This window comes from Hemitrygon akajei, chromosome 4 (assembly GCF_048418815.1).
Source record: "Hemitrygon akajei chromosome 4, sHemAka1.3, whole genome shotgun sequence".
NCBI classification, from domain to species: Eukaryota; Metazoa; Chordata; class Chondrichthyes; order Myliobatiformes; family Dasyatidae; genus Hemitrygon; species Hemitrygon akajei.
The window spans coordinates 152,236,930-152,261,573 of record NC_133127.1 but is presented as its reverse complement, the minus strand read 5'-3'; the positions used below and the strand labels follow the sequence as shown (position 1 = coordinate 152,261,573).

Genomic DNA, 24,644 nt, shown 5'->3' with positions numbered 1-24,644 from the left:
GCAGACCATACACTCTCTCTAATACATTTTCATACCTGCAGAGAAATAAGGAATTATAATTTTACTAATGCAACTATGTATATAATTTTACTGAAGTTAATTTATGACAAGAGGGTGCATGATCAGTCATTACAGATGTCATCCACCTGCTCCTCCCTCTGGTCCAGGTCTAGTGGACCATTGACTAAAACATCCTGTTAACTTCTTCAAGGGCATTGTATCCTGGGAACATAACAATTATCTTCAAATTTAGCTATTCTAGAGCTTTGTAATTACACTGTTGTGTCACACTGCAGCTTGGCATTCAATGAAATTACTCCTTGTCAAAATCCCAGGGTCACCATCAAAACCTAAATGAACCTCACACAGATTGCAGTAGCACACTCACCTCCTGAGACCCCGAGCTCACCCTTTTCCAGAATGCATGCTGGAATACTCTCACTTGCCTGGCGGATTTGCATCTTTAACGATTTTTGAGAATGCTGACCCAAGCCAGGACAAAACAAGCTGTTTAGTTGGCGCCTCATCAGTCGTGCTGAACATTCGTTGCTTCCACAATCCGTCCAATGTTGTCATGTGTACTATCAATAAAACAGACCACAGTTAGTCGGGCTGCTTGGACAGCACTTTCCAAACCTGTAAAGTCTACCACAAAGGAGGACAAGGGCTGAAAGTGTTTGGAAACAACCAGGAGCTCCCTTCCCATCAGCACTACGGGAGTGCATTCACTAGCACTGCTGCACTTTAAGATAGTGTCTAACCATTACCTTCCCAAGGATATTTAAAGATAGGCAATAAATGATGGTCTTGTATACGATGTTAAAATCCCTACTAAAATATTTTAAAAATGAAATCAAATTATGTCATTTCCAAAAACCTTGAAGTAAATTAATATCTGCATAAAATCTAATAATTGTGGATTTTTTAGAAATATTTCCTATGGTGGCTATGCTAATGTTAAAGGTCATGATCTTTCAGAGTCCTACAAAAATTGAATACAGCACAGGAGATAGCTATTGTTATTAATTTCACTTTTACAGCAACAAAAGACGATAAATGCTTCAATGGAATGGGTTGTTGTTTGCCCCATTGTGTGAGTAAAAAAAAATCCAGGGACCTTTTACAAAGCTTGTGAGTCACCTTTATATTGAGCTTACTGTATCCGCGAGATTTCACATTTCCATCAACTTTGAAGGAATGACAGAATAAAAAAAAATCTAAAAATGCATCAAAGCTGAAGTGAAAAGGTGCTATATGGATTGAAAAGGAAAGGTTTCTTTTTGAACAGCATTTGGAGAAAAACTAATAAGGTCAATTTGGAGAAAATGCTTGGAAGGTTACAATAGGGCTACTGGCACCCCTGATGGCTTCACTCAGAAAGCAAACAACATTGGGTATATTTGTACTAGTATCAGATACACTTCAGATTATCTTGAATCAGATGACGGGAGATAACAGTTGCACTTGTTTAAGGTAAGTGAGTTATGTAGGAGAACATAGCAATGTCACGGAAAGACCAGAAGAAAACAACATAAAGTGGAAAAACATCACCAGGGATGCAAGTGCCCTGAATGGCAAGGATGCAAATAGATCAAAGAAACCAGTGAGAGATTCTGACCCTGACTGCAGGAGGGATGGGCGGTTTGGGGTCAGAGGCTAGCAGTTTCCTGAGATGTCAGTGCAAGAAACAGGTCACTGCTGCCTTGGTTGCTCACATGGTTGTCACTGAATGCTTTATAGAAAAAAGAAAACTCAATACATTGACCAGTTTAATAAAGGCAGGGGCTCCTTTGGGTAGCAATTTGTAGCTTAGGTATTGAGAGACAATCCTGTGGAGAAATATGAATTCAGTATTTCCTTTAGTAAGTGATCAAATGTCCAGTGTCAGAGACAACTGCAATAATTACTTTCAACAACTGTATTGAATTTTACCATACTGCAGCTATTAAAGTAGGGAAGTGGATGAATTATGGAAAAGGATCTTAGCGATTGTAGGGATGACTTACAGCAGACTGAAAAGCTTAAGCATGTAGATATCAAGAAAGAGGATGTGCTGGAGCTTTTGGAAAGCATCAAGTTGGATAAGTCACCAGGACTGGAGGAGATGTACCCCAGGCTACTGTGGGAGGTGTGTGAGGTGAGGGAGGCGATTGCTGAGCCTCTGGTGATGATCTTTGCATCATCAATGAGGACAGGAGAGGTTTTGGAGGATTGGAGGGTTGTGGATGTTGTTCCCTTATTCAAGAAAGGGAGTAGAGATAGCCCAGGACATTATAGACCCTGTGGTTGGTAAGTTGATGGAGAAGATCCTGAGAGGCAGGATTTATGAACATTTGGAGAGGCATAATATGATAAGGAATAGGCAGCATGGCTTTGTCAAAGGCAGGTCATGCCTTACAAGCCTGATTGAATTTTTTGAGGATGTGACTAAACACATTGTTGAAGGAAGAGCAGTAGATGTAATGTATATGGATTTCAGCAAGGCATTTGATAAGGTACCCTATGCAAGGCTTATTGAGAAAGTAAGGAGGCATGGGATCCAAAGGGACATTGCTTTGTGGGTTGAGAACTGGCTTGCCCACAGAAGGCAGAGCTGTTGTAGATGGATCATATTCTTCATGGAGGCCAGTAGTGGTGTGCCTCAGGGATCAGTTCTGGGACCCCTACTCTTTGTGCTTTTTATAAATGACCTGAATCAGGAAGTGGAGGGATGGGTTAGTAAATTTGCTGATGACACAAAGGTTGGGGGTGTTGTGGATAGTGTGGAGGGCTGTCAGAGGTTACTGTGGGACATTGATAGGATGCAAAACTGGGCTGAGAAGTGGCAGATGGAGTTCAATCCAGATAAGTGTGAAGTGGTTCATTTTGGTAGGTCAAATATGATAGCAGAATATAATATTAATGGTAAGACTCTTGGCAGTGTGGAGGATCAGAGGGATCTTGGGGTCCGAGTCCATAGGACACTCAAAGCTGCTGCGCAGGTTGACTCTGTGGTTAAGAAAGCATACAGTGCATTGGCCTTCATCAATCACGGGATTGAGTTTAGGAGCTGAGAGGTAATGTTGCAGCTACCAGGGTCTACCTTGGTCAGACCCCACTTGGAGTACTGTGCTCAGTTCTGGTCACCTCACTATAGGAAGGATGTGGAAACCATAGAAAGAGTGCAGAGGAGATTTACAATGAAGTTACCTGGATTAAGGGGCATGCCTTATGAGAGTAGGTTGAGTGAACTTGGCCTTTTTTCTTTGGAGCGATGGAGGATGAGAGGTGACCTGATAGAGGTGTATAAGATGATGAGAGGCATTGATCGTCTGGATAGTCAGAGGCTTTTCCCCAGGGCTGAAATGGCTAGCACGAGAGGGCATAGTTTTAAGGTTCTTGGAAATAGGTACAGAGGAGATGTCGAGTTTTTTACACAGAGAGTTATGAGTGTGTGGAATGGGCTGCCGGAGATGGTGGTGGAGGCGGATATGATAGGGTCTTTTAAGAGACTCCTGGACAGGTACATAGAGCTCAGAAAAATAGAGAGCTATGGGTAACCCTAGATAATTTCTCAGGTAAGGACATGTTCGGCACAGCTTTGTGGGCCGATGGGCCTGTATTGTGCTGTCGGTTTCCTATGTTTCTATGAATGGCTGTTGCTTTTTGGTGGTCCTGATTGTTAACATCAGACTGAAGTTTCTGTCCTGATGCAGAAAGGAGATAGGACAAGGATTATATACAGCATCTCCCAAATTTTGATTGAAAATACTATTGTGATGCTGGGCATAGGGAATGGTCTTATGCTACAGAATAGAGTAGGTATTTAATAGAGATGCAGGATACACTGATGAATATCCAGCTGATCTAGAGAGTACAGCAATCTAGCTGCAGTGTGTTGAAGACTTCTGTGCCAATGCATTGCACTGAATTTGGGCGTGCACAACTCTGACCACTGTTCAATACTCTCTCAATGAACTTGGCTTTGGAAAGGTTATACTTAGAGTTCTATGTCTACTTTGGCCTCCCTTTGAAGCAGCACACATGTGCTTTATAGGGGAATGAAGAGAGTTCACTAGATTGATTCTGGGATGACAGAACTGGCCTATATGAAAAAATTAGTGCAAATGAACTGAGTTTAAGAAATTGAGAGGTCTAATTGAATCCTATAAAATCTCTTGAAAGCTTGACATGTTCTAGATCATTGCTTCAAAGAGTCAAAGATTTAGAACTGGGATGAGAATGTTCTTCCCCTGGAGAAACGCAAACTCCTGGAAGAACTGAGCAAGTCAAGCAATATCTATAGAGAGAAATGGACAGTCAATGGATTGGGTCATTTTTGGGTAGAAAGAAAGAGGGGAGATAGCCAGTATGAAGAGAGTGGTAAGAGGGGGTGGATGAAGAACTGATGGGTGATAGATGAATCCAGATGAGAGAGGAAAGATAGGAAAGGGGTGAGGTGTAAGAAACTGGCAAGTGATAGGTGGAAGTGACAAAGGGCTGAAGAAGATGGAATCTGTTAGAAGAAGAGCATGAAGCATGGATTAAAGGGAAGAAAATGAGGAGGGGAACAGGGAAGGAATGTATTGGTGATGGACAGATTGTGAGGGTGCAGGAGGAGAAAGAGGAGGATATGGGGCTAGCAGGAAAGGGAGAATAAAACCAGGGGACAGAATAGAGCTGTGAATATATGCAATTCACAGAATTGGAGGTCTTCAATTTGGGAGATATTTTTGGAATTAACAGATATGAAATTGTTGGAAAAATTTATTACAACAGCATTTCACTCGTGGCAGTATCTAATGGGAAATTTTGAGGTTGTGAAATATTTAACAAAAGTTTTACTTTTTAAATTTCATATGTACTTACTAATTACAATAAATAGAAATCTAATTCAGAGATGGGATCCTAAAAGACATGAATAGGGTAAGTATTTGCTGCTCTTAAATGAGTCTTTTATATACCATTACAGAGTCAATCTAAGGAAGAAAAGGAAAATAATTAGTTCAGTGCCAAATTATTGACAGAAATCAAAATAAAGAAATAGGATGACAGATTAGACAGACTGATAAGAATGGCAGATAATAAAAATAAAATTCTATTTATTTTAAAAAAGGTATGCAATATTTAAAATATGAAAGAAAAAGGTTTGTATAAATAATTTTCGAGGTTTTCTGTTTAGAATCTGCAAAAGGACACATTCTAAACAATTTATATTTACATCAGATGTGGTAAATTAGGCAATATCATGTTGGTCAAATTGCACAATGAATTGAGTGCCACTTTAAGGCATATCATCCATGTCTACTATAAAATCTTGCCTTTGCAAATGCATCTTGAGAACAGTTAAAGTAGTTAGATAGGAACACAATTTCCATTTAGCTTTGCTGGTGGTCAGACATTACCTTAGGAAATCACAAGGGGATACTTTACCTTTATACCTTCGCAGCTTTCTGCGAAGGCCGAGGAAAGTCCATCTCCCACCCCCCATCCTCATCACATTCTACAGGGGTTGTATTGAGAGCATCCCGAGCAGCTGCATCACTGCCTGGTTCGGAAATTGCACCATCTCGGATCGCAAGACCCTACAGCAGATAATGAGGTCAGCTGAGAAGATCATCGGGGTCTCTCTTCCCGCCATTATGGACATTTACACTACAAGCTGCATCTGCAAAGAAAACAGCATTATAAAGGACCCCATTGATGCACCATCAATAACTCTCGGAGATGGGAGGTGAACGATAGGCTTTTATTAGCATCAAAAGGGAGCACGGCATCTTGGAGACTGAGGGAGGAGCAGTGCCTCCAATCGCCTTTATACAGGGGTCTGTGGGAGGAGCCACAGGAGTAGTCAGCACAGGGGCATGTCCAGACAGGTATACATAGTTTTCCACACCCATGCACCCCTCATACAATCACTTCTCCCTCCTGCCGTCTGGGAAAAGGCTCCGAAGCATTCGGGCTCTCATGACCAGACTATGTAACAGTTTCTTCCCCCAAGCTATCAGGCTCCTCAATACCCGAAGCCTGGACTGACACCTTACTGCCCTAGTGTCTTGTTTATTATTTATTGTAATGCCTGCACTGTTTTTGTGCACTTTATGCAGTCCTGTGTAGGTCTGTAGTCCAGTGTAGCTTTCTCTGTGTTGTTTTTTTTACGTAGTTCAGTCTAGTTTTTGTAATGTGTCATGTAACACCATGGTCCTGAAAAACATTGTCTCATTTTTATTATGTACTGTACAGGCAGTTATGGTCGAAATGACAATAAAAGTGACTTGACTTGACTTGATATAATAGCAATAAAAATGGTAAATGTTGCAAATACTCAGCAGGTCAGATATGAGAAACAGAGTTAACATATCAGATCAATGGCCTTTTCTGCACAGCATGCAGTCTGACCTGTCCAATACTTCTCACATTTTCTCTTTTTAACTTTGGAATTTAGGTATTTGGTGTCACTTTATTTATTTTGTATTCCTTTTTAATGTGCAGGCCATGAATGAGTTGGAACATTCTAGCATTTAATTCTTTTTTTGACAGTAAGCTTGAAAGTTTTGAATTAGCTTCTTATTAGTTTAAGAGACTTTTATGTTATTTATGGTAGCTTCTTGTGTTGTTAATGGTGTGTTCAATTGTTTACTCTTATTCTGGATATTGTTTGCAATAATTAGCATCCAATTTAAATAGTGCAACATTCAAAGTTCCCCATTCTACTGAACATGGCTTGAGTGATTCAGTTTTCATTTCTATAAATTGTGTTGACCTTGTTATTTTCTCTCATTTTACTAATAGAACTGTCATGTAAATGGATGTTTATTACAGTTGCCAATTTTATACTGCCTTTAGAGATGCTTCTGTGAATGACACATAAATTCTTGACAAAAGACATTTAATAATGATCAATTTTGCTCTTGATGTGAACGTTGTGAGTTTTAAAAAAAGTTATAATTAACCTGCCACCAAATAATGTCAAACTGAAGGATAGTCTACAAAAGGGAAAATAATTACATGTCACACTTGTTGTTAATTTGTGATGCTCAGCACACTGCAACATGATTAATGACGTTCTACAGTGGAGTTTCCAAACCCATACTCAGCCAAAATATTCAAGGTCACAATAGAGAATATCGGCAAAACTATGCTGTGATGCAAAGAATGGAACTTACCTGATGACAAAATATTGTTCTTATGATAACCCCAAATACAATACACTCAGGTGGAAATCCTTTGGGAGAGAGAAGATTTCTTTGGGAGTCAGTGGGAAGGAACTATGCAGGTGACCAGATCTAGGACACCCCCTTGGCCACGTGACTAGAAACTATACATCTTTCTTGCTGATATTATGAATGGAGAATGGAGGGTCACTGAATACTAAGGGTTGGAAAAAGGCTATTTGGCTCAACTCGTCCATGCCAACCAAGCCAGTCTCATTTGCTTTCATTTGACCCATTTAAACCTTTCCTATCCTTGTACCTGTCCAAATGACTTTTGAGTGTGGTTATTTACGTGTCTCAACCACTTTCTTTGTCCCCTTATTCCATATACATACCCCTCTCTAAGTGAAGAAGTTGTCCTAGGTCTCTTTTAAATATGTCAACTCTCTTCTTACCCCTTTGCCTTCTAACTTTTAGGTCTCAATTCCTGGGAAAGAGACTGTGGGCATTCATCCTATCTGTAGCACACATGATCTGATACATTTCTACAAGGTCACACATTAATCACTTGTGCTTCAAGAACTGGCCTTCTTGCCTTCCCAACCTCTCTCTATAATTCAGGCAGGTACTGGTAGCACTCTGAGTTTAATGATGTTTTTCCTACAAAGTGGGGCACCAAAACTGCATACAATGCTCCAAGTGCAGTCTCACCATTGTCTTGTAGACAGTAACTGCAACATAACATTCCCATTCCAATACTCAGTGCCAGCATGCTAAATGCCTTTGTCACCAATCTGTCTATCTGTGATGCCACTTTCAACAAACCATGTACTCCTGTGTTCCTCCGTTCCACATCGCTCCCTGGTCTCTGACCATTTGCTGTACCAATTTGATTTCCTGAAAGGAAACACTCTGTGTTTACCTGAATGGAAGGTCACTTGCCCTGGACCACTTACCTAATTGATCAAGATAACCCTGTAATTTCTGATATTCTTCTTTGCTGTCTGTGGTAACACCTATTTTAATATCACCTGCAAACTTAGTAACCATGCCTTGTACATTTATTTAAATAATCAACAACAAAGGTCCTAGCACTGACCCCTGTGGCACACAACTAGTCACAGGTTCCACACAAAAGGACAATCTTCAAGCATCTCTCTTTCTTCCTGCCGATGAGACAATTATGAATCTGTACAAAGCAAAGACATCTGAACAGATGGTATCTGATGTAATATCCACAGAACTCTGCTGTTGATCCAACTGGTTTCATAGTAAGCCAGTTGCAAAATAGATCTACAGACAACATTGATATTCCTTTGTAGTTTACAGCCTGTTCCTGCAATGCAGTAATTAATGCTGCACTACAAGGACACATGACCTTAATTCAATCCTGAACATTGGGCACTGTCTTTGTGGAGTTTGTACAATCTTCCTGTGATCATGTGGGTCTTCTCAGTTAACTGGCTACTGCAAATTACCTGTGAGGTAGGAGGCAGGGTGATGGGCATGTGAGAGAGTAGGGGAATGAGACTGATAGGAATACACTGAGATCCTGCATTGAGTTAGTTTGCTGAATGGCATCCTTCTTTAAAAAATAGATATAATGTGAAATAATCCCCAGAATAGTAAAGGCTACTACCTATTCAATTTATTTTTGTGGAAGGCCTTGCTATGTCAATGCAAGATTTATAGGAAATGGCTGCAGTGCAGTCACCCTCAAGAAGCCCATACATTTGACTTGTAGGTGACATGGTTTACCTCCTGTCGTTAACGGAGGACATCACAGCAGAGCAGAGCACTGAAGTGAATCTCTTTACTGTTTAGATCACTCAGAAGACCGTTGGACCTTAAGAGTGCAGCTTGGTCCGTGAACGGGGATTTATTCAAAGCACTAAAGATCAGATACTGTGCTCCTTTATTGTAATTCTGCACATCCTACAGTTCTGAATGTTTCTGAATATATATTACACCAAAAAGGCAGAACAATGTAGAGGAGAATACCAGTTTGTCCTGATACAAAAGGATGGAATATAAAGGCAGGAAAGTATTGTTACAACTAGGTACAGTTTTGGTCTCCTTTTCTAAGGGCAGATGTAACTCAGACCAGAACACTTCTGTGAATGTTCACTTGGCTGATTCCTGGAATGAAAGCATCCCTTTAAGGGGAAAGTTTGAACAAGTTGGGCTGATGATGTTTGGACTTTGGAAGAACAAGATATGACCTCATTGAGCCATTTAAGCGCTGACAGAGCTTGATGCTGTAGATGCTGAGAGGATTCTTTGTGGAGGGGCCATAGTGTTAGAATAAAGAGTCACCCATTCATAACAGAGATGAAGAACAATTTATTTTCTAAAGAGGACCATTAATTTTAGGAATTATTTTCCTCAAAGCGTTGTGAAGACTGAACCATTAAATACACTGAGGTTGTCAGAACATTGACTATAAGAAGTCAATGTTTGCAAAGATTAAGCAGACAGTGGAAATGAATGTTGGAGCAGCCTCTAGGGTCCTCCCAAACAACTCCTGCTCCTTATTTCCTATGCTCTTGCTTTCTTATGACCCATCACTGTTTGGATAAATGGGCATTTGGGGCCTTAGAAAGAAGAAAGGACCAGGAGCAGGTTTGTGGTATTGAGAGAAAGGAAAGCAGGAAGTGTCTTGTCTATGTAGCTTGTAAACCAGAGTAGTTAGTGGGTTATAGTGGCAAGAGAAAGTGAGAGGATGAATTAAACATGAGAAAACCATCTGACCTAATAGCCTCTGCAGCATCACTGGATAATGGTGCCTCAGTTATTTTGCTCCATAGGATTTGAGTCTTTGGAGTTGCTCTTCTCCCTACAGGTAGCATTTGTTAGCAATTGTATGCTACTTCCCTCTCGACTTTGAAGGGTGGTGGTGACTGTTCTACGGTATGCTTGAAGATCTGTCAGCCACAGTTTAACAGTTGACTGTTTATGCAAGCCATAGGAGCTAACGTGAAACTTAAAACAGCGTAAAGTGGAGTTGGCTATTGGCAAAGTAGGTGAGTGATGGTGGAATTGATTGGAGGCTGCGTTGCAATGGTGCCACAGGAGCAGAGGCAGTATCTATGCTCCTAGCCCAAGTTATATACGGACTTCCCATCACTGGTTCCAATCTTGTTGGAGACCTCACTTCCAGATCTGATTTCGCCTGCTGAGCCCTCTTCCTTGGTTGATGGCGGCCGGCCTTTTCTTTTGTTACGTACCCCATAAATGGGTCACTTACCAGCAAAGATAGAGAGGTCCGTTGAAGCCTGATGGTACTATTTTTAAAAGTCTTTATTTATAAAGGGGCACAAAAATAAGATTAATACAAACATTCAGATAATATATGTCGTCAATACTCAATCTAAAAGCGCGGGTATAATAATAATCATCAATAAGAAATAGCTCTATCGTTTGTCTAGGGGATACTATATTGTCCGATGGAAAAATAAAGTCAATGTCATTCAAGATGCTCATTCAAGATGCAGCTCTTTGGGTTTTAGAGAGAGACAGTCTTAAACTTGCCCGGGTCTTTTGATGAGGCCAATCCGTTGAGTTGGGGGAGTTTGTTCCCCGTTGTTAGTTCAAAGTCGTTTTCTGTGGTATCAGCCACCGGCACCCAGGCAAGGGAACCAAACGCACGTGGCTTCCTTCAAATGGCTTCCTGCTATTACGGGATCGCTAGCGTTTCTTCTGGTGCGTCTGAGGGGGCTGTTCCTACAGCCCCTCTTTTATCCCGACTTGCAGGGTTGTAGATGTCAATCAGGTTGGGGGGATGATGCAATCTCTCCCCTTCACCCAGCCCACTTTGCCCGAGGGCTGTCACATAGCATAGCATCGCAATCCACAAACGTGTCTCCAAGAGACAATGGCCAATGTCTCGTGACTTTACATCGCCGGGGAACGAGGCAATTTGCACGTCTCTCCCTCATTTCCTGGGTCCCCCGACCCAACCCAAGAGTGCTCTTGCAATTCTCACAAAGGAGGGGGCTGCGGGCATAACACTTTCTTTCCCACATCCCCAGATCTGGCACCTAATGTGAATGTAGTCCCACAAGAAGTTAACTGCCCTCTCACATATGGTAGAGGTAGTCTACCATATTTTTGTCTCCTTTACTGTCAGCAAATATTCCAAAATCTTTCCAGAACACATTGGACACGACGCTGATCAGTTATTGCCTTCCATGACTCAACCATAGTCTCTGAAGTGCTTTGGGATGTCTCTGCCAGATTAAAAATTTGAAGTATAAATAAAAGTCATAGTTTCTGTTTAATTGAAATGCAAAATAGTGCCAGAAGAAACAGGGTGATTCTGATTTTGATTTTATAGGCACTCATATTCGGGCTAAAATAAATACCCAGATTTTACAGATAGCTCCATCTATTCCATTTCTTCTGTATTAGAGCCTTATGCTTTTGTCACTTTGGGCAAGTGTTAGAAGCAGATACAACAGCAATGTTTAAGAGGCATTGAGACAGATATTTGAACATACAGGGGAAAGAGGGGTACAGGCCATGTGCAGGCAGATGGAATTGGTTAGATTGGTATCATTGGTAGTACAGAGATGGTGGGCTGACAAGCCAGTTCCTGTGGTGTACACTTGTATATTCTACATAAACTTAATGTCAAATTGAACGGCAGGCATCATGACTAGATGAGTCAATGTACAGCTAAACAATAAACAAACTCCAAGGAATCAGTGGATCTCAACCTTTACTTCATCTACTCTTGTTTTTAGTAGAAGGGGAACTTATTTGGAGGGAGTACATTAAAATGCACACTCATTTCTAGGAAGTCGTAGCAGGATGTCCAGGAGTTCAGTTTTACCATTTTTGGGGAGGCCTCGTGCGTTGCCCTTAGAGTTAAATGACAAGCTAGTTGTGGAGGCGAGGTTGCCTCTGTTCCCCTCCTCCTTGCCTTGTGCAGAAACCTGACCTCCTGGAAGAAGCTGATGAAAATCCAACAGAATATTGAAGTAACAAAGCAAACCAGAAATGGACTTCACCTCCATCGTGAGCAACCACCGAGGAGTTAGGCAAACAGCCAGAGTTTTCTGATAAAATCAAAACACGAATTCAAAATGAATCAACCCTAAATTACCTAAAATTTAATTTTTGATGACAGTATGTAGCAATACTATACTGCAGAAGAGGAATCACTTGACCTTTTAGTGTTACACACCGCAGTTTTCTTGTGTTAAAGAGAACCTTTAGGTGAGGAGACTGATTTTGAATCTGAAACATTGTGATATGAAAATAGAAATGACAAATGGGTGAAAATTACAATAAGATATAAAAATATTAAAGTAAAAAGTAGTGTTTACATGAGTTTGTAATATTTGTTTATATCTTCCTGAAGTATCTTTTAGAAATAAAGAAAATAGCATGTTTGCCGAGTCTCTAAATAATGAGATAATTTCTAGCTGTAGTAGCATATAATGAATATTGCCTCATTAGGGAAGAGCAAGACAGCATTTGCAATTCAGCCTTACTGAACTGGTAATTAAAGTCCAGTAAATGTGTTTACCAGTTTAGGAATGAAGCAGCTGACTGCATTGAATATACAATTATCTGCTTTGTATTTCTATCCAAACAAATGTGACAAGTCCATTAATTTTAATAACCCTGCAGTGAACTGATTAAATGAAAGATAGCATTTAGCAGGTGTGTGATAAAATATTTTTGCTGACTAGACTCTACGATGAATTAGACTAATTATGTCACCTTTATGTACATTCGCATCCAAATGTCATTGGCATCATAGGGTTATGATGACAATAATTTATATTTCAAAAAAAATACTGAAGTTGAAATTTAAAATAGAGTTATGGAAATATGCAATGTGGAAACAAGCCCTTAGGCCTACTGAGTCCATCAACCACCCATTTACATTAACCCTACATTAATTCCATTTTTGTTATATTTTCCACATTCCCTTCAACTTCCCTTGAATTTCACCACTCACATACACACTAAGCCAATTAATCTACCAACCTGCACAACTTTGGGATTAAATTGGAGCATCTGGAGGAAATCCATGCGGTCAGCATCGAAGACAATGTTTGAACCTGGGTCTTCAGTGCTGTGTGGCAGCAGCTGTACTCTCTCCATCACTATGCCTTCCTAGAAACATTTAAAAAATAGAGCGACTCTGATTCCTCCTCTACATTTCCAGCCATCAGCCCAGTATCCCCAATATGTGTGAAGCAGGTGCTCATGATGCAAAGATGCTTAGGAAAATAAATTATGAAGGAGAGTATAAAGGAATAGAGTTGGGTTAAGGTTTAGCAATTGGTCTATAGTATGGGTAAAAGAAAAATGGTCTATTTTGGTGGGGAAAAAGGAAATATTTAAATTGACAGGGATTGCTGAGATTCTCATTGTTCTGCAGTCTCTTCCTACAAGCCATCAATTCCAAAGAAAGGAAAACTCTCAGAAATTATTGTTGTTAACCAGCAAAAAGATTCAGGAGAAGTGAAACAATGAGAGATGATCTGATAATTTCATTTATATGTATTCATTAGGGGGCATCATTTTAAGATGTTTGGAGAAAAGTATAGGGAGAGTGTCAGAACCATTTTTAACATACGGAACAGCGAGTACATGAAATGCCCAGCCTTTGACAAGCTGCACAAGTTAAGAGCCCATGGTATTACAGGAAATTTACTAACATGGTTAGAGCATCGGCTGATTGGTAGGAGGCAGCGAGTGGGAATAAAAGGATCCTTTTCTGGTTGGCTGCCAGTGACTAGTGGTGTTCTGCAGGGGTCGGTGTTGGGATCACTTCTTTTTAATGCTGTATACCAGTGATTTAGATGATGGAATAGATGGCTTTGTTGCCAAGTTTGCGGATGATACTGTTACGAAAACCCCGTAACCAGGTAACTTACCAGCAAAGATAGATGGATCAGCTGAGTCGGATGCTACTATTTTCAACCGTTTTATTCAACAAGGGCACAAACGTATGGTTAATACAAAACATTCAGATCATCAAAACTCAATCTAAAACACCGGTGTAATAATAATCATTCAAAACACAAGCTCGATCGTCGTCTAGGGGTAATGTAGATTTTATATCGTTCACTGGATATCTAAAAGTCTTTTAGATCACGGCAGTTTCACTTAGTTGCCGGCGGAAGTGTCGCGTTGGTGCACTTTTAGTTAGAAAGACAGAGAACATGAAGCATTTACCCGACAGGTTTTCCAACCTGTAGGAGGTAGTCGGAAGTCTCGTTGGGGGAATGGACTCTCATCTGTGGCTTCCCCTGTAGCTAGGCCGTCTTCCGTGGTGAAGTCGCCAATCCCAGGCAAGGGAAGGACGCACACGAACCCCACCACCGGCTGTAGCTATTAAAACGCTGTCGCAGGATTTCTAGCGTTTCTCCTTCGTGTGTTTCCTTGGTGCATCTGAGGGTCCTCCCCTCAGACCCGCCTTTATACTTCTTCACGGGATCGCAGGTGTCAATCAAGTTGCAGGTAATGCGATCTCTCTCTCAACCAGCCCACTTTGCCCGAGGGCTTTTCAGGTGGTCTCCATGAGACAATAGTCAAAGTCACTTTTATTCTGCTTCTTGGGAGAACGTGGTCTTTCGCACGTCTCTCTCTCTTGGGTCAGTTGACCCCCCTTAACTAGAGTTCTTGCGATTTTCACAAAGGAGGGGGCCAACGGCATAACAATACGAAGATTGGTGGAGGGGCAGGTGGTGTTGAGGAAACAGGTAGGATGCAGAAGGACTTAGACAGATTAGGAGAATGGACACGAAAGTGACAAATGAAATACAATGTTGGAAAATGCATGGTCATGCACTTTGGTAGTAGAAACAAATGCGCAGACTATCTTCTAAATGCGGAGAAAATCCAGGAATCTGAGATGCAGAGGGACTTGGGAGTCCGTGTACAGAACACCTTGAAGGTTAACTTGCAGGTTGAGTCGATGGTGAGGAAGGCAAATGCTATGTTAGCATTCATTTCAAGAGGTCTAGAATACAAGAGCAAGGAAGTGATGCTGAGGCTTTATAAGGCACTGGTGAGGCCTCACCTTGAGTATTGTGAACAGTTTTGGGCCCCTCATCTTAGAAAAGATGTGCTGGCATTGGAGAGGGTCTGGAGGAGGTTCGTAAGGATGATTCCAGGAATGAAAGGATTATCATCCGAGGAACGTTTGATGGCTCTGGATCTGTATTTGCTGAAATTCAAAGGGATGGGGGGGGGGGGGGGGATCTCATTGAAACCTTTCAAATGTTGAAAGGCCTAGACAGAGTAGATGTGGAAAGGATGATTCCCATGGTGGGAGAGTCTAGGACAAGCGGGCAGAGCCTCAGGATAGAGGGGTGCCCTTTCAAAACAGAGATGTGCAGAAATTTCTTTAGCCAAAGGGCGGTGAAATTGTGGAATTTGTTTCTACATGCAGCTGTGGAGGCCAGGTCATTGGGTGTATTAAAGGTAGAGATTAATAGGGTCTTGATTGGACATGGTATCAAAGGCTACGGGGAGAAGGCCGGGAAATGGGGTTGAGGAGGAGATTGAAAAAAAAGGATCAGCCATGATTGAATGGCGGAACAGACTCAATGGGCAGGTGGCCTATTCTGCTCCTATTTCTTATGGTCTTATGGGTGGTGGCAGAGACAAAGACATTGGGGGCATTTAAGAAATTCTTCTGTAGGCACATGGATGATAGAACAATGCAAAGCTATGTAGGAGGGAAAGGTTAGATTGATTTTAGAGTAAGTTAAAAAGTTGGCACAACATTATGGGCCAAAGGGGTTGTACTAGGCTGTAGTGTTCTATGTTTTATGAAAACCAAAAACTGGTTTGACAAGTGAGATGCGTCATGATCTTTAATCCAGAGTGGGAGATGATAAATGTCCTCACTGTTCCTGCTTAGCTTTAAAGATTGTAGCTAGGATTCAAACAGCAAGCAGGCTGTCACAATGTAATCTCAAGCTGCTGGTGAAATAGTTGTCTTCTACTGTGTGATTTCTGAAAGTCTAGTACAATAAATAATAGGAAAGCCAACAGAATATTATCATCTATTGTTGGGGAATCAATATAAAAGTAGTGAGGTTACAAAACTGTTTACCTAGGCATTGGTAAGATCATGTGTGCAGTACTCTGCATACAATACAACATGGTAGTGTAGTGGGTTAGCTGTAAGATTGGGGTTCAATTCCTGCCGTCGTCTTTACGGAGTTTGTATGTTCCCCACATTACCAGATGGGTTTCCTCTGCATGCACTGGCTTCCTTCCACGTTACATTGGAGTATAAGTTAGGGTTAATACGTTATGGGTATGTAAGATTAACTTCAGAACCGTGATGACACTTGTGGGCTGTCCCCAGCACATCTTAGACTGTGTTGATCATTGACAGAGATGATAAATTTCACTGTATATTTAGATTTTCAATGTACATATGATAAATAAAGTTAAGCTTTAGTTAATCTTCAGTCTTTAATGTAGGTCTTCTTATTTATGATGGCAGTACTTCGGAGAAAGCTACACCTAGAATGGGTGAGTTTGTGTGCACTTTGACAAAAGGGGACTTGATTGAAATATGTGAGATCCTGAAGGCTCTTTAACAAGTTGGATGTGGAAAGGATGTTTCTTTGTGAGAGAATTTAAAAACAGGACATGCACAGAATGCTACTGATAAGGTAACCAGTTCACAAGCAGCTTTATACTACACTCATGGCATTGTGAGTGCCTATTCACTCTTCAAAGCCTGGGTACAAACATTAATGATGGCAGGGAAGGATGGCTGAAGATTGTTTCTCAGACTGAAGGCCTTTCAGTAGTCATGCGCCACTAGTCAGTGCTGGGAGCTTTGTTGTTCATTATTTATGTGAACAATTTGGACATACATGTATAAGGTATAATTAGTAAATTTGAGGAATTTTCTAAAATAGCTTATATCATTGACAACGAAGAAAATTACAGGGGCATATTGATCAGCTGGGTATGTGGGCTGAGGATTGGCAAATGCTTTTCAATTTAGAAAAGGGTGAAATGTTGCATTTTGGTATGCTAAACCAGGATAGAACTTACACAGTTCATGGTTGGGTCTTGGTGAGGGTTGTGGAACAGAGGAAACTAGGACTAAAAGTAAATGGATTACTGAAAGTGGCATTACCAGTAGGTGGTGGTCAAGAAGGCTTGCTGACTTTTTTCAGTCAGGCATTGAATCTGGGATTTGGGACTGTATGTTGCACTTGTACATGGTGTTGGTGAGATTGCACTTGGAGTACTGTATACAGTTCTGATCCCTCATTTTATAGGAAAGATGTCATTAAACTGGAAAGAGTGCAGAGATTCTTAATTTTGTCTAAAGGAACATTCCTCGTCTCCAGTAAAACATACCATAAATATGAAAAGGTGTCAAGCTAAAAATTATGTCTAGTAAGTTCCTATCTGAGCTTATAGGGAATGTACATAATTGAGATCTTAAAAAGTCTCTAATTTGTAAATGCCTATATCTAAAAAAGTGAGTTTTGGGTAAACTATATTTAGCTGACAATTGCTCAAATGAACAAAGGTTTCCTCTGACAAACAGATCCCAAAAACATTTAATACCCAACCTGCCCCATTCCTTAAAAACTAAATCAGTCATAGAGGGTTTAAAAAGAATTAGAATAAATGGGGCTTGAAAGGGAAAGTCTGAAATAACCGAAGTGTTTTCTAAATTGTATCCAGATCCTCAGAGTATGTTTAACTATTAAATTATCAGTTAGTTTACTTACAGATAAAGGAAGTGAGGATCCAAGAAGAGAAATAATAGAAAATGTGTTAACAGAGTTAAACCCATACTGGACAATCTACACGATTAATATAATATAGCCAAAATGTAAGGTATCATATATTAACTGCCCAGTAATATAACCTAAAATTAGGTAAGGCTAAACCTCCAGACATTTTACATTTAAGAATCTCTGGGAACAAGATTTACAGACATCAATATCTGAGGAAACTTGGAATGAAATTTTTAAACTGGTTAATACTTCATCGCTATGTGCTTGTCATTCCCTCATACAACTTAAAGTGGTACATAGAGCTCATATGACTAAGGATAAGCTATCTCATTTTTATTCAGATATATCTCCCTACTGTGACAGATGTAGTAATGGAGAAGCTTCATTAATTCATATGTTTTGGACTTGTCCGAATTTTGAAAAATGCTGGAAGGAAGTTTTTCAAACTTTTTCCTTACTTTTTAAAGTCAATTTTAAGCCTAACCCTCTGACAGCCTTATTTGGTATTGTTGCAGGACAAGATATTAAGCTGAAGGCATCTGATTTACATATTTTGGCCTTTAGCTCTCTTGTAGCTAGGAGGACGCTTTTGTTTAAATGGAAAGATGATTTTCCTCCTTCTCGTGCTCAATGGTTATGCGACGTTATGTCATGTTTAGATTTAGAGAAGATTCGTTGTTCAATTTCTGAATCTCGTCAAGACTTTCAAACATTGTGGGGACCTTCAAAGCCTTCAATTCGTTGTTTAAACTCAGATGCTGGCTATTATTAATTTTTATTATATGAGAAGGTATTTTACCTTCTTTTCCCCTTAATGAACAGCTTCGGTCTTGGTAGGGGTTAGACTCTTCTTTTTCTTTTGTAATAAATAAGTTCAATATAACTATTGATTAACTTATATGAATATGGGGTAATGTAATTGTTATTATGAACAGATATAATGTAACTGGTAGTTTTTTTAAAATCTTTTCTGACCTTTTATATATATACTTTCTTGTACTCTGTATTCCTCTATGTAGAAACTAATGGAAAAGGAAAGAGTGCAGAGAAGGTTTAAGAGGATGTTGCCGCAGCTCAAGGGCCTGAATTATAGGGAAATTTTGGGAGGGTTAGGGTTTTATTTCATGGAGTACAGGAGATTGAAGGTTAACCATGAGGGGCATAAATAGTATCCATGCACATAGTTCTTTGTCCCAGAGAAGCGGAACAAAAATTAGAGGGCAAAGGTTTAAGATGAGAGGTGAAAGATTTAAAAAGGGCCTGAGGGGTAACTTCTTCATGCAGTCAGAGGTACGTATATGGAATGGGGTGCCAGAGAAAATGATTACAGCAGCTATAATAACATTTAAAAGACAGCTGGATACACACTGACAGGAGGGATTTAGAGGAATATGGGTAAAATGTGAGTAGCTTGGTGACCACCGATGTTAGCATGGATGAGATGGGCTGAAGGGCCTGGATCAATTACTCTATGAATCTATAAAGCTGCACTGTACAGATAAATAAAATATTTGGATCTTTCTTAAACATTATCTACTGTACATTTCATTTTCAAAAATGCAGTTCTGTTCCTTCTAGCAGAAAAAAAATTCTTGCATGCACAGAGAATAGATCGGAACTGGAAAGCTTCTGTTTAAGATTTTCTGGCTAATCTTAGAAATGTTGCCAAGGTAACAGTGCTGCTTCAGTGTTTTCGGAGAACTGCATTATGGAGTCTAAACAGTTCTTAAGAGAAAGGGGTTTGTGTAGATAACATAACCTTGGCAGTGAAGGAATTTTGGTTGCAAATTTGTTGGTAACAATAGCATAAACCGGTTGAAATCTTACTGGCTAGACATTTATAATCTGTGTTCAGGAGGTGCATGTGTAGGGCTGAGGTGTGCCTGACAGCTGAAGCACTCTGGACCATGACCCATTCAAATTTCCACCCTTTAAAATCTGAATCTACCAAGGACTTCTAAGCATTTGGACGATTGATACATGAAATTTTTACAGGTAGATAGGGTAGGAAAGAGAGCTTTTGGTACATTGGCCTTTATAAATCAAAGTATTGAGTATAAGAGTAGGAATGTTATGGTGAGGTTGTATAAGGTATTGGTGAGGCCGAATTTGGAGTATTGTGTGCAGTTTTGGTTACCGAATTATAGGAAGGATATTAATAAGGTTGAAAGAGTGCAGAGAAGGTTTACAAGGATGTTGCCGGGACTTGAGAAACTGAGTTACAGAGAAAGGTTGATTAGGTTAGGACATTATTCACTGGAGCGTACAAGAATGAGGGGAGATTTGATAGAGGTATATAAAATTATGATGAGTATAGATAGAGTGAATGCAAGCAGGCTTTTTCCACTGAGGCTAGGGGAGAAAAAAACCAGAGGACATGGGTTGAGGGTGAAGGGGGAAAAGTTTAAAGGGAACATTGGTGGGGGGGGGGGGGGTTTCTTCACACAGAGAGTGGTGCGAGTGTGGAATGAGCTGCCAGATGAAGTGGTAAATGCAGGCTCACTTTTAACATTAAAAAAAAACTTGGACAGGTACATGAATGAGAGGTGTATGGAGTCCCAGGTCAGTGGGACTAGGCAGAAAAATGGTTTGGCACAGCCAAGAAGGGCCAAAAGGCCTATTTCTGTGCTGTAATGTTCTATGGTTCTATGGTTCTATGTCTTAGACCCACCAGTGAAATTTGAACACGTCCATTCTTAAATGACAATTTTTCTTGAGTTAATTTTTGATTGATGTTAAGTATTATATTGGGAGGTTCTGAGGTTATAGAAGAGGATGGGGTTTATTTGTCACAAGTAAACATCCTTTAACATTAATACCAAATACATAACTTTATTAAAGCAGCTTTGAAACTTAGACCCCAGGATATGGGAACAGAATTGGTTCTTGTTATAACAATGTCTCATAGTGCCTGGAAGTCTGTCTGCCAATTCTCATTGAAAAGTTGAAGTGATACAAGTCAGGCAGTAGAGTGTGGGAATTATCTATAAATCCAAAATTGTAATTTTATTTCTTCTGAAACAAAATTGATGTTCATCATCCAAATTGTTGTTGATCACGGAGCTCCAGGGACATAGCTGATTTCCCTCAACAGAAACCTGATATAGTGAGGGGCATACTTCCTTCCCACCCTACCGGCACATTGTTTATCCATTTATAATGGGAAATGGACACAGCACATTTTGCATTACAAATAGATAGATAGAGAGATAGATAGATAGATAGATAGATAGATACTTTATTCATCCCCATGGGGAAATTCAACTTTTTTTCCAATGTCCCATACACTTGTTGTAGCAAAACTAATTACATACAATACTTAACTCAGTAAAAAATATGATATGCATCTAAATCACTATCTCAAAAAGCATTAATAATAGCTTTTAAAAAGTTCTTAAGTCCTGGCGGTTGAATTGTAAAGCCTAATGGCATTGGGGAGTATTGACCTCTTCATCCTGTCTGAGGAGCATTGCATCGATAGTAACCTGTCGCTGAAACTGCTTCTCAGACACTGAGAACGGTTTCTGAGATTTTGAATATATCACCTCTTCTACACAAACACTTTTACATCCAGAGCTCAAAAGATGACAGTCCATGTACCACCTTTGCATATTTGATATTCTCTGTTAATAAAGACAACGTTTTAAAATTTAAAATACAAGTCTTTTTTATACATTGCTGTATGTTCCCAAAAACAATAGCAGCAAACCTATTTCGACAATTGTTATTTATCTGAGTTATTCACCATGCACAAGTCCAATTAGATGCAGCATCAATGATACTCAGTGCTTCTATGCTCTTCTGATAAAAATGCTTAATTATGAGAGCCTATGTTTTCTTCACGGTCTATCAATTAAAGTACGGGACCCTGACATATTCAGTGTTAATGCAGTTAAATTCATGTTCAGTAGCTAGGTTACGGGTTCATAGATACTTGGCACTTGCGCAAGCCTGCTTCCTTGATACAGTATCTTTTCTGGGAGCAGTGTTATCAGTGCTGAGTTACTACTGCTTTCCAACTTAACTGATCTACATAACGGTAGCTTTGGTTGACTAAAACTGTCTGCCTTTCACTGGACTTTCAGTGGAGAAATTAGCTCATCATCATTTCATGTTGTGACACGTTGCAGCAAACGTGACCTTACTTTTCAATTATAATCCATTTTACCAAGGGCGCTATCTTAAATTGGATTGTATGTCATCTTGCATGTGCCTGTATGTTAATACTAGCCGTGCTTCTATTTAGTTTTCTGTTGCTGTTGCCGCATTCTGGAGTAATGAGCATTGATCTGACTAAAACAAAATGTGAATGACTGACAATTTTTGTCATTGGAATATTTATTTCTAGCACAAAATGGAGCCAGGGTTGTTAAAAGATTCACATGCAATAAACTCAGCAGTTTGAAATCATTTCATTTAGAAAAATCATTCAATTAGATTGACATTTTCACACTGCAGCCTTGAGGCTAGTTTTACCCCAGAAGGTCATTTTTATGTCAGAGTGTAGCTGCCATTATGTAGTGCTGAGGGTAAATTTTTTTTTTGCTTGAAAGGTTTGTGACAAAGATGCAGCAGATTATTATAGATTGAGTAATATAAGAAATGCAGAAGTTACAGTGGGAAAGCAGAACGGCTCATCGACAATACCTCCTCAGATTTGGCCAGCTCGTGATCACATTCCCCTATTCTATTCTCTTCCCTCCAGACTTACCTAAGCGTCATTACTGGTGGTGCAAAAACCCCATATTCTCCACCATAGGCACATGTTCGAGTTGCCTCTGGAACATGCTGAGCTCTTTTTTTTTACAAAATCGAGCCTCAGTTGGTCACGGGGCCTCCTATTCAGACATATCGACTGCTGTAAGAGCTGTAATATCCTTTCAACTTGGCTTTTCCTTCCAGCTGTCAATGAAATTGTCTGATATGTCACCAAGATGACCATTTTAGGTATTCCAAATACCTGTATGAGCTAATGATGATTTTACTACTGGATCTTCCTGACCAGGTAGACAGGTGGAAAATCTGGAATAACCAAATAACTGCTGACCAAATCAAAATCTAACAAGGAAGTTAGGGGTTCAGATGATGAATGGTAATCACTCAACTGAACCTTCCCATCACTAACTCTCTCTTTGTAATGTTGGTGGATATTCTAAGGCAATACTTACGATTGTCAGAGCAAATGCTTTTTAAAATTACAGTAGCACTACACTGCATAATACACAGTGAGACAACATCGCCTCTGTTGGCACTGGATGACTATCCTTTCACTGAGTGGAATGTAAAGAATGATTGCATATAGACCTGGCTTCATGATCCCATCTGTACTGTTGGGGGTTTTTGATTCCCTCTGGAAGGAACAAGTGAAAAATTTAATGTACTGGAAGGAAGTATAAGATACCCAGCTTAGAACCTAGCCCCGTCTTCCTCTCATGATGTTAACATGAGTTCTTTGTGACTGGAATCCCCCGGTTGCTTTTTCAGGACAACCTGCAGAAGGTAACACAGTGCATGCCCATTAATGCGCTGCTAGCAGCAGCTGGATTTCTGTTCTGGTCACAGGGTCTAGTTAGGGCTCAGGAACCATAAACGCGAGTATGTTTCAACTAGACCACACTTCAAATAACTGGTGCCCATTTGGCTATTGGGAAATTAAGAAATAAAACTAAGTCAACCATAAGATGGAACAATGTTTAGATTATTTATCCTTTTAGTGGCATAATATCAGGTTGTTGAAAATAAACACCAGAGATTATTCCTTGCTTCCCAAAGTACAGAGGCTAGAGAGCAAATCTATTTCTGTTTGTTATCTTGTGTGCTTGTAGTTAGTTAATTTCTGTTAGAATCCTATTCTGTTGTGTTGTGCCTGGTGGTGATACAAGTTGTCTTCCGTGCAAGCATTTTAAAAAGTATATTGTTATTACAGTTACGGATTGGGATCCATTCTGGCTCTGTCCTGGCAGGAGTCGTTGGTGTGAAAATGCCTCGGTATTGCTTGTTTGGAAACAACGTCACTCTGGCCAGCAAGTTTGAATCAGGAAGTCAACCACGCCGCATTAATGTCAGTCCCACAACCTACCAGTAAGTACAATGTGCGTCTTGGCTCAGTCACACAGGAGAGCATAATCAAAATCAAGGGTGGGCTCTTTAATGAGGCTTTTAGATCCCAGGGCTTGAAATTCAATCTGGAAGTGTACAGAAATAAGTAATAATTAATCATTGCCAGCTGATAGTAAGAACAAAATGACTTTACTTGCTTCTTGTATCATTAGTACACATTATCAAACTAAAATTGATACCAAATGTAAAGATCTCTTGACATTCAAAATTAATCGTGTAAATTTCATTTTCAATTTTCTCCCTTTTAGTAAGCTCTAGATTAGGAGTTTCCAGCCTTTTTACGCCATGGACCCTTACCGTTAACTGAGGGGTCCCTGCACTAGAGTACGTTTTCTTATTTGTTGTAAGGGCAAATTCTTTTTTGCTTCAGCAACACAAGAGGCGCTGGAGGAACTCAGCTGGTCAGGCAATATCTTCAGTGCGAAATAGACAGTTGATGTTTTGGGCCAAGATCCTTCAACTGTACTAGAAGATAGCAGGAGAGAGCCAGGGGAAAAGATGGTGGGAAAATGTGGAACAAGGACTGGCAGCTGATAGGTGGATCCAGATGAGGAGGGGCACAGGCAAATAAGGGTGGGAATGACATCAGTAGCTGGGAGGTGAGAGGTAGAGGTGACAAATGGCTGAAGGTGATGAGTGTGAC

The 24,644-nt window shown here is 40.1% G+C and overlaps 1 protein-coding gene across 2 annotated transcripts in view; it reads left to right on the top strand.

Annotated features, from left to right (window-relative positions):
• gucy1a2 (guanylate cyclase 1, soluble, alpha 2) overlaps positions 1-24,644 on the top strand; it is a 183,206-nt gene that overhangs the window by 150,302 nt on the left and 8,260 nt on the right. For both annotated transcript variants that reach the window (XM_073043630.1, XM_073043628.1), the window contains one exon: positions 23,808-23,962. In XM_073043630.1, coding sequence (XP_072899731.1) covers positions 23,808-23,962 — 155 coding nt within the window. The remainder of the gene's footprint in view (positions 1-23,807; positions 23,963-24,644) is intronic.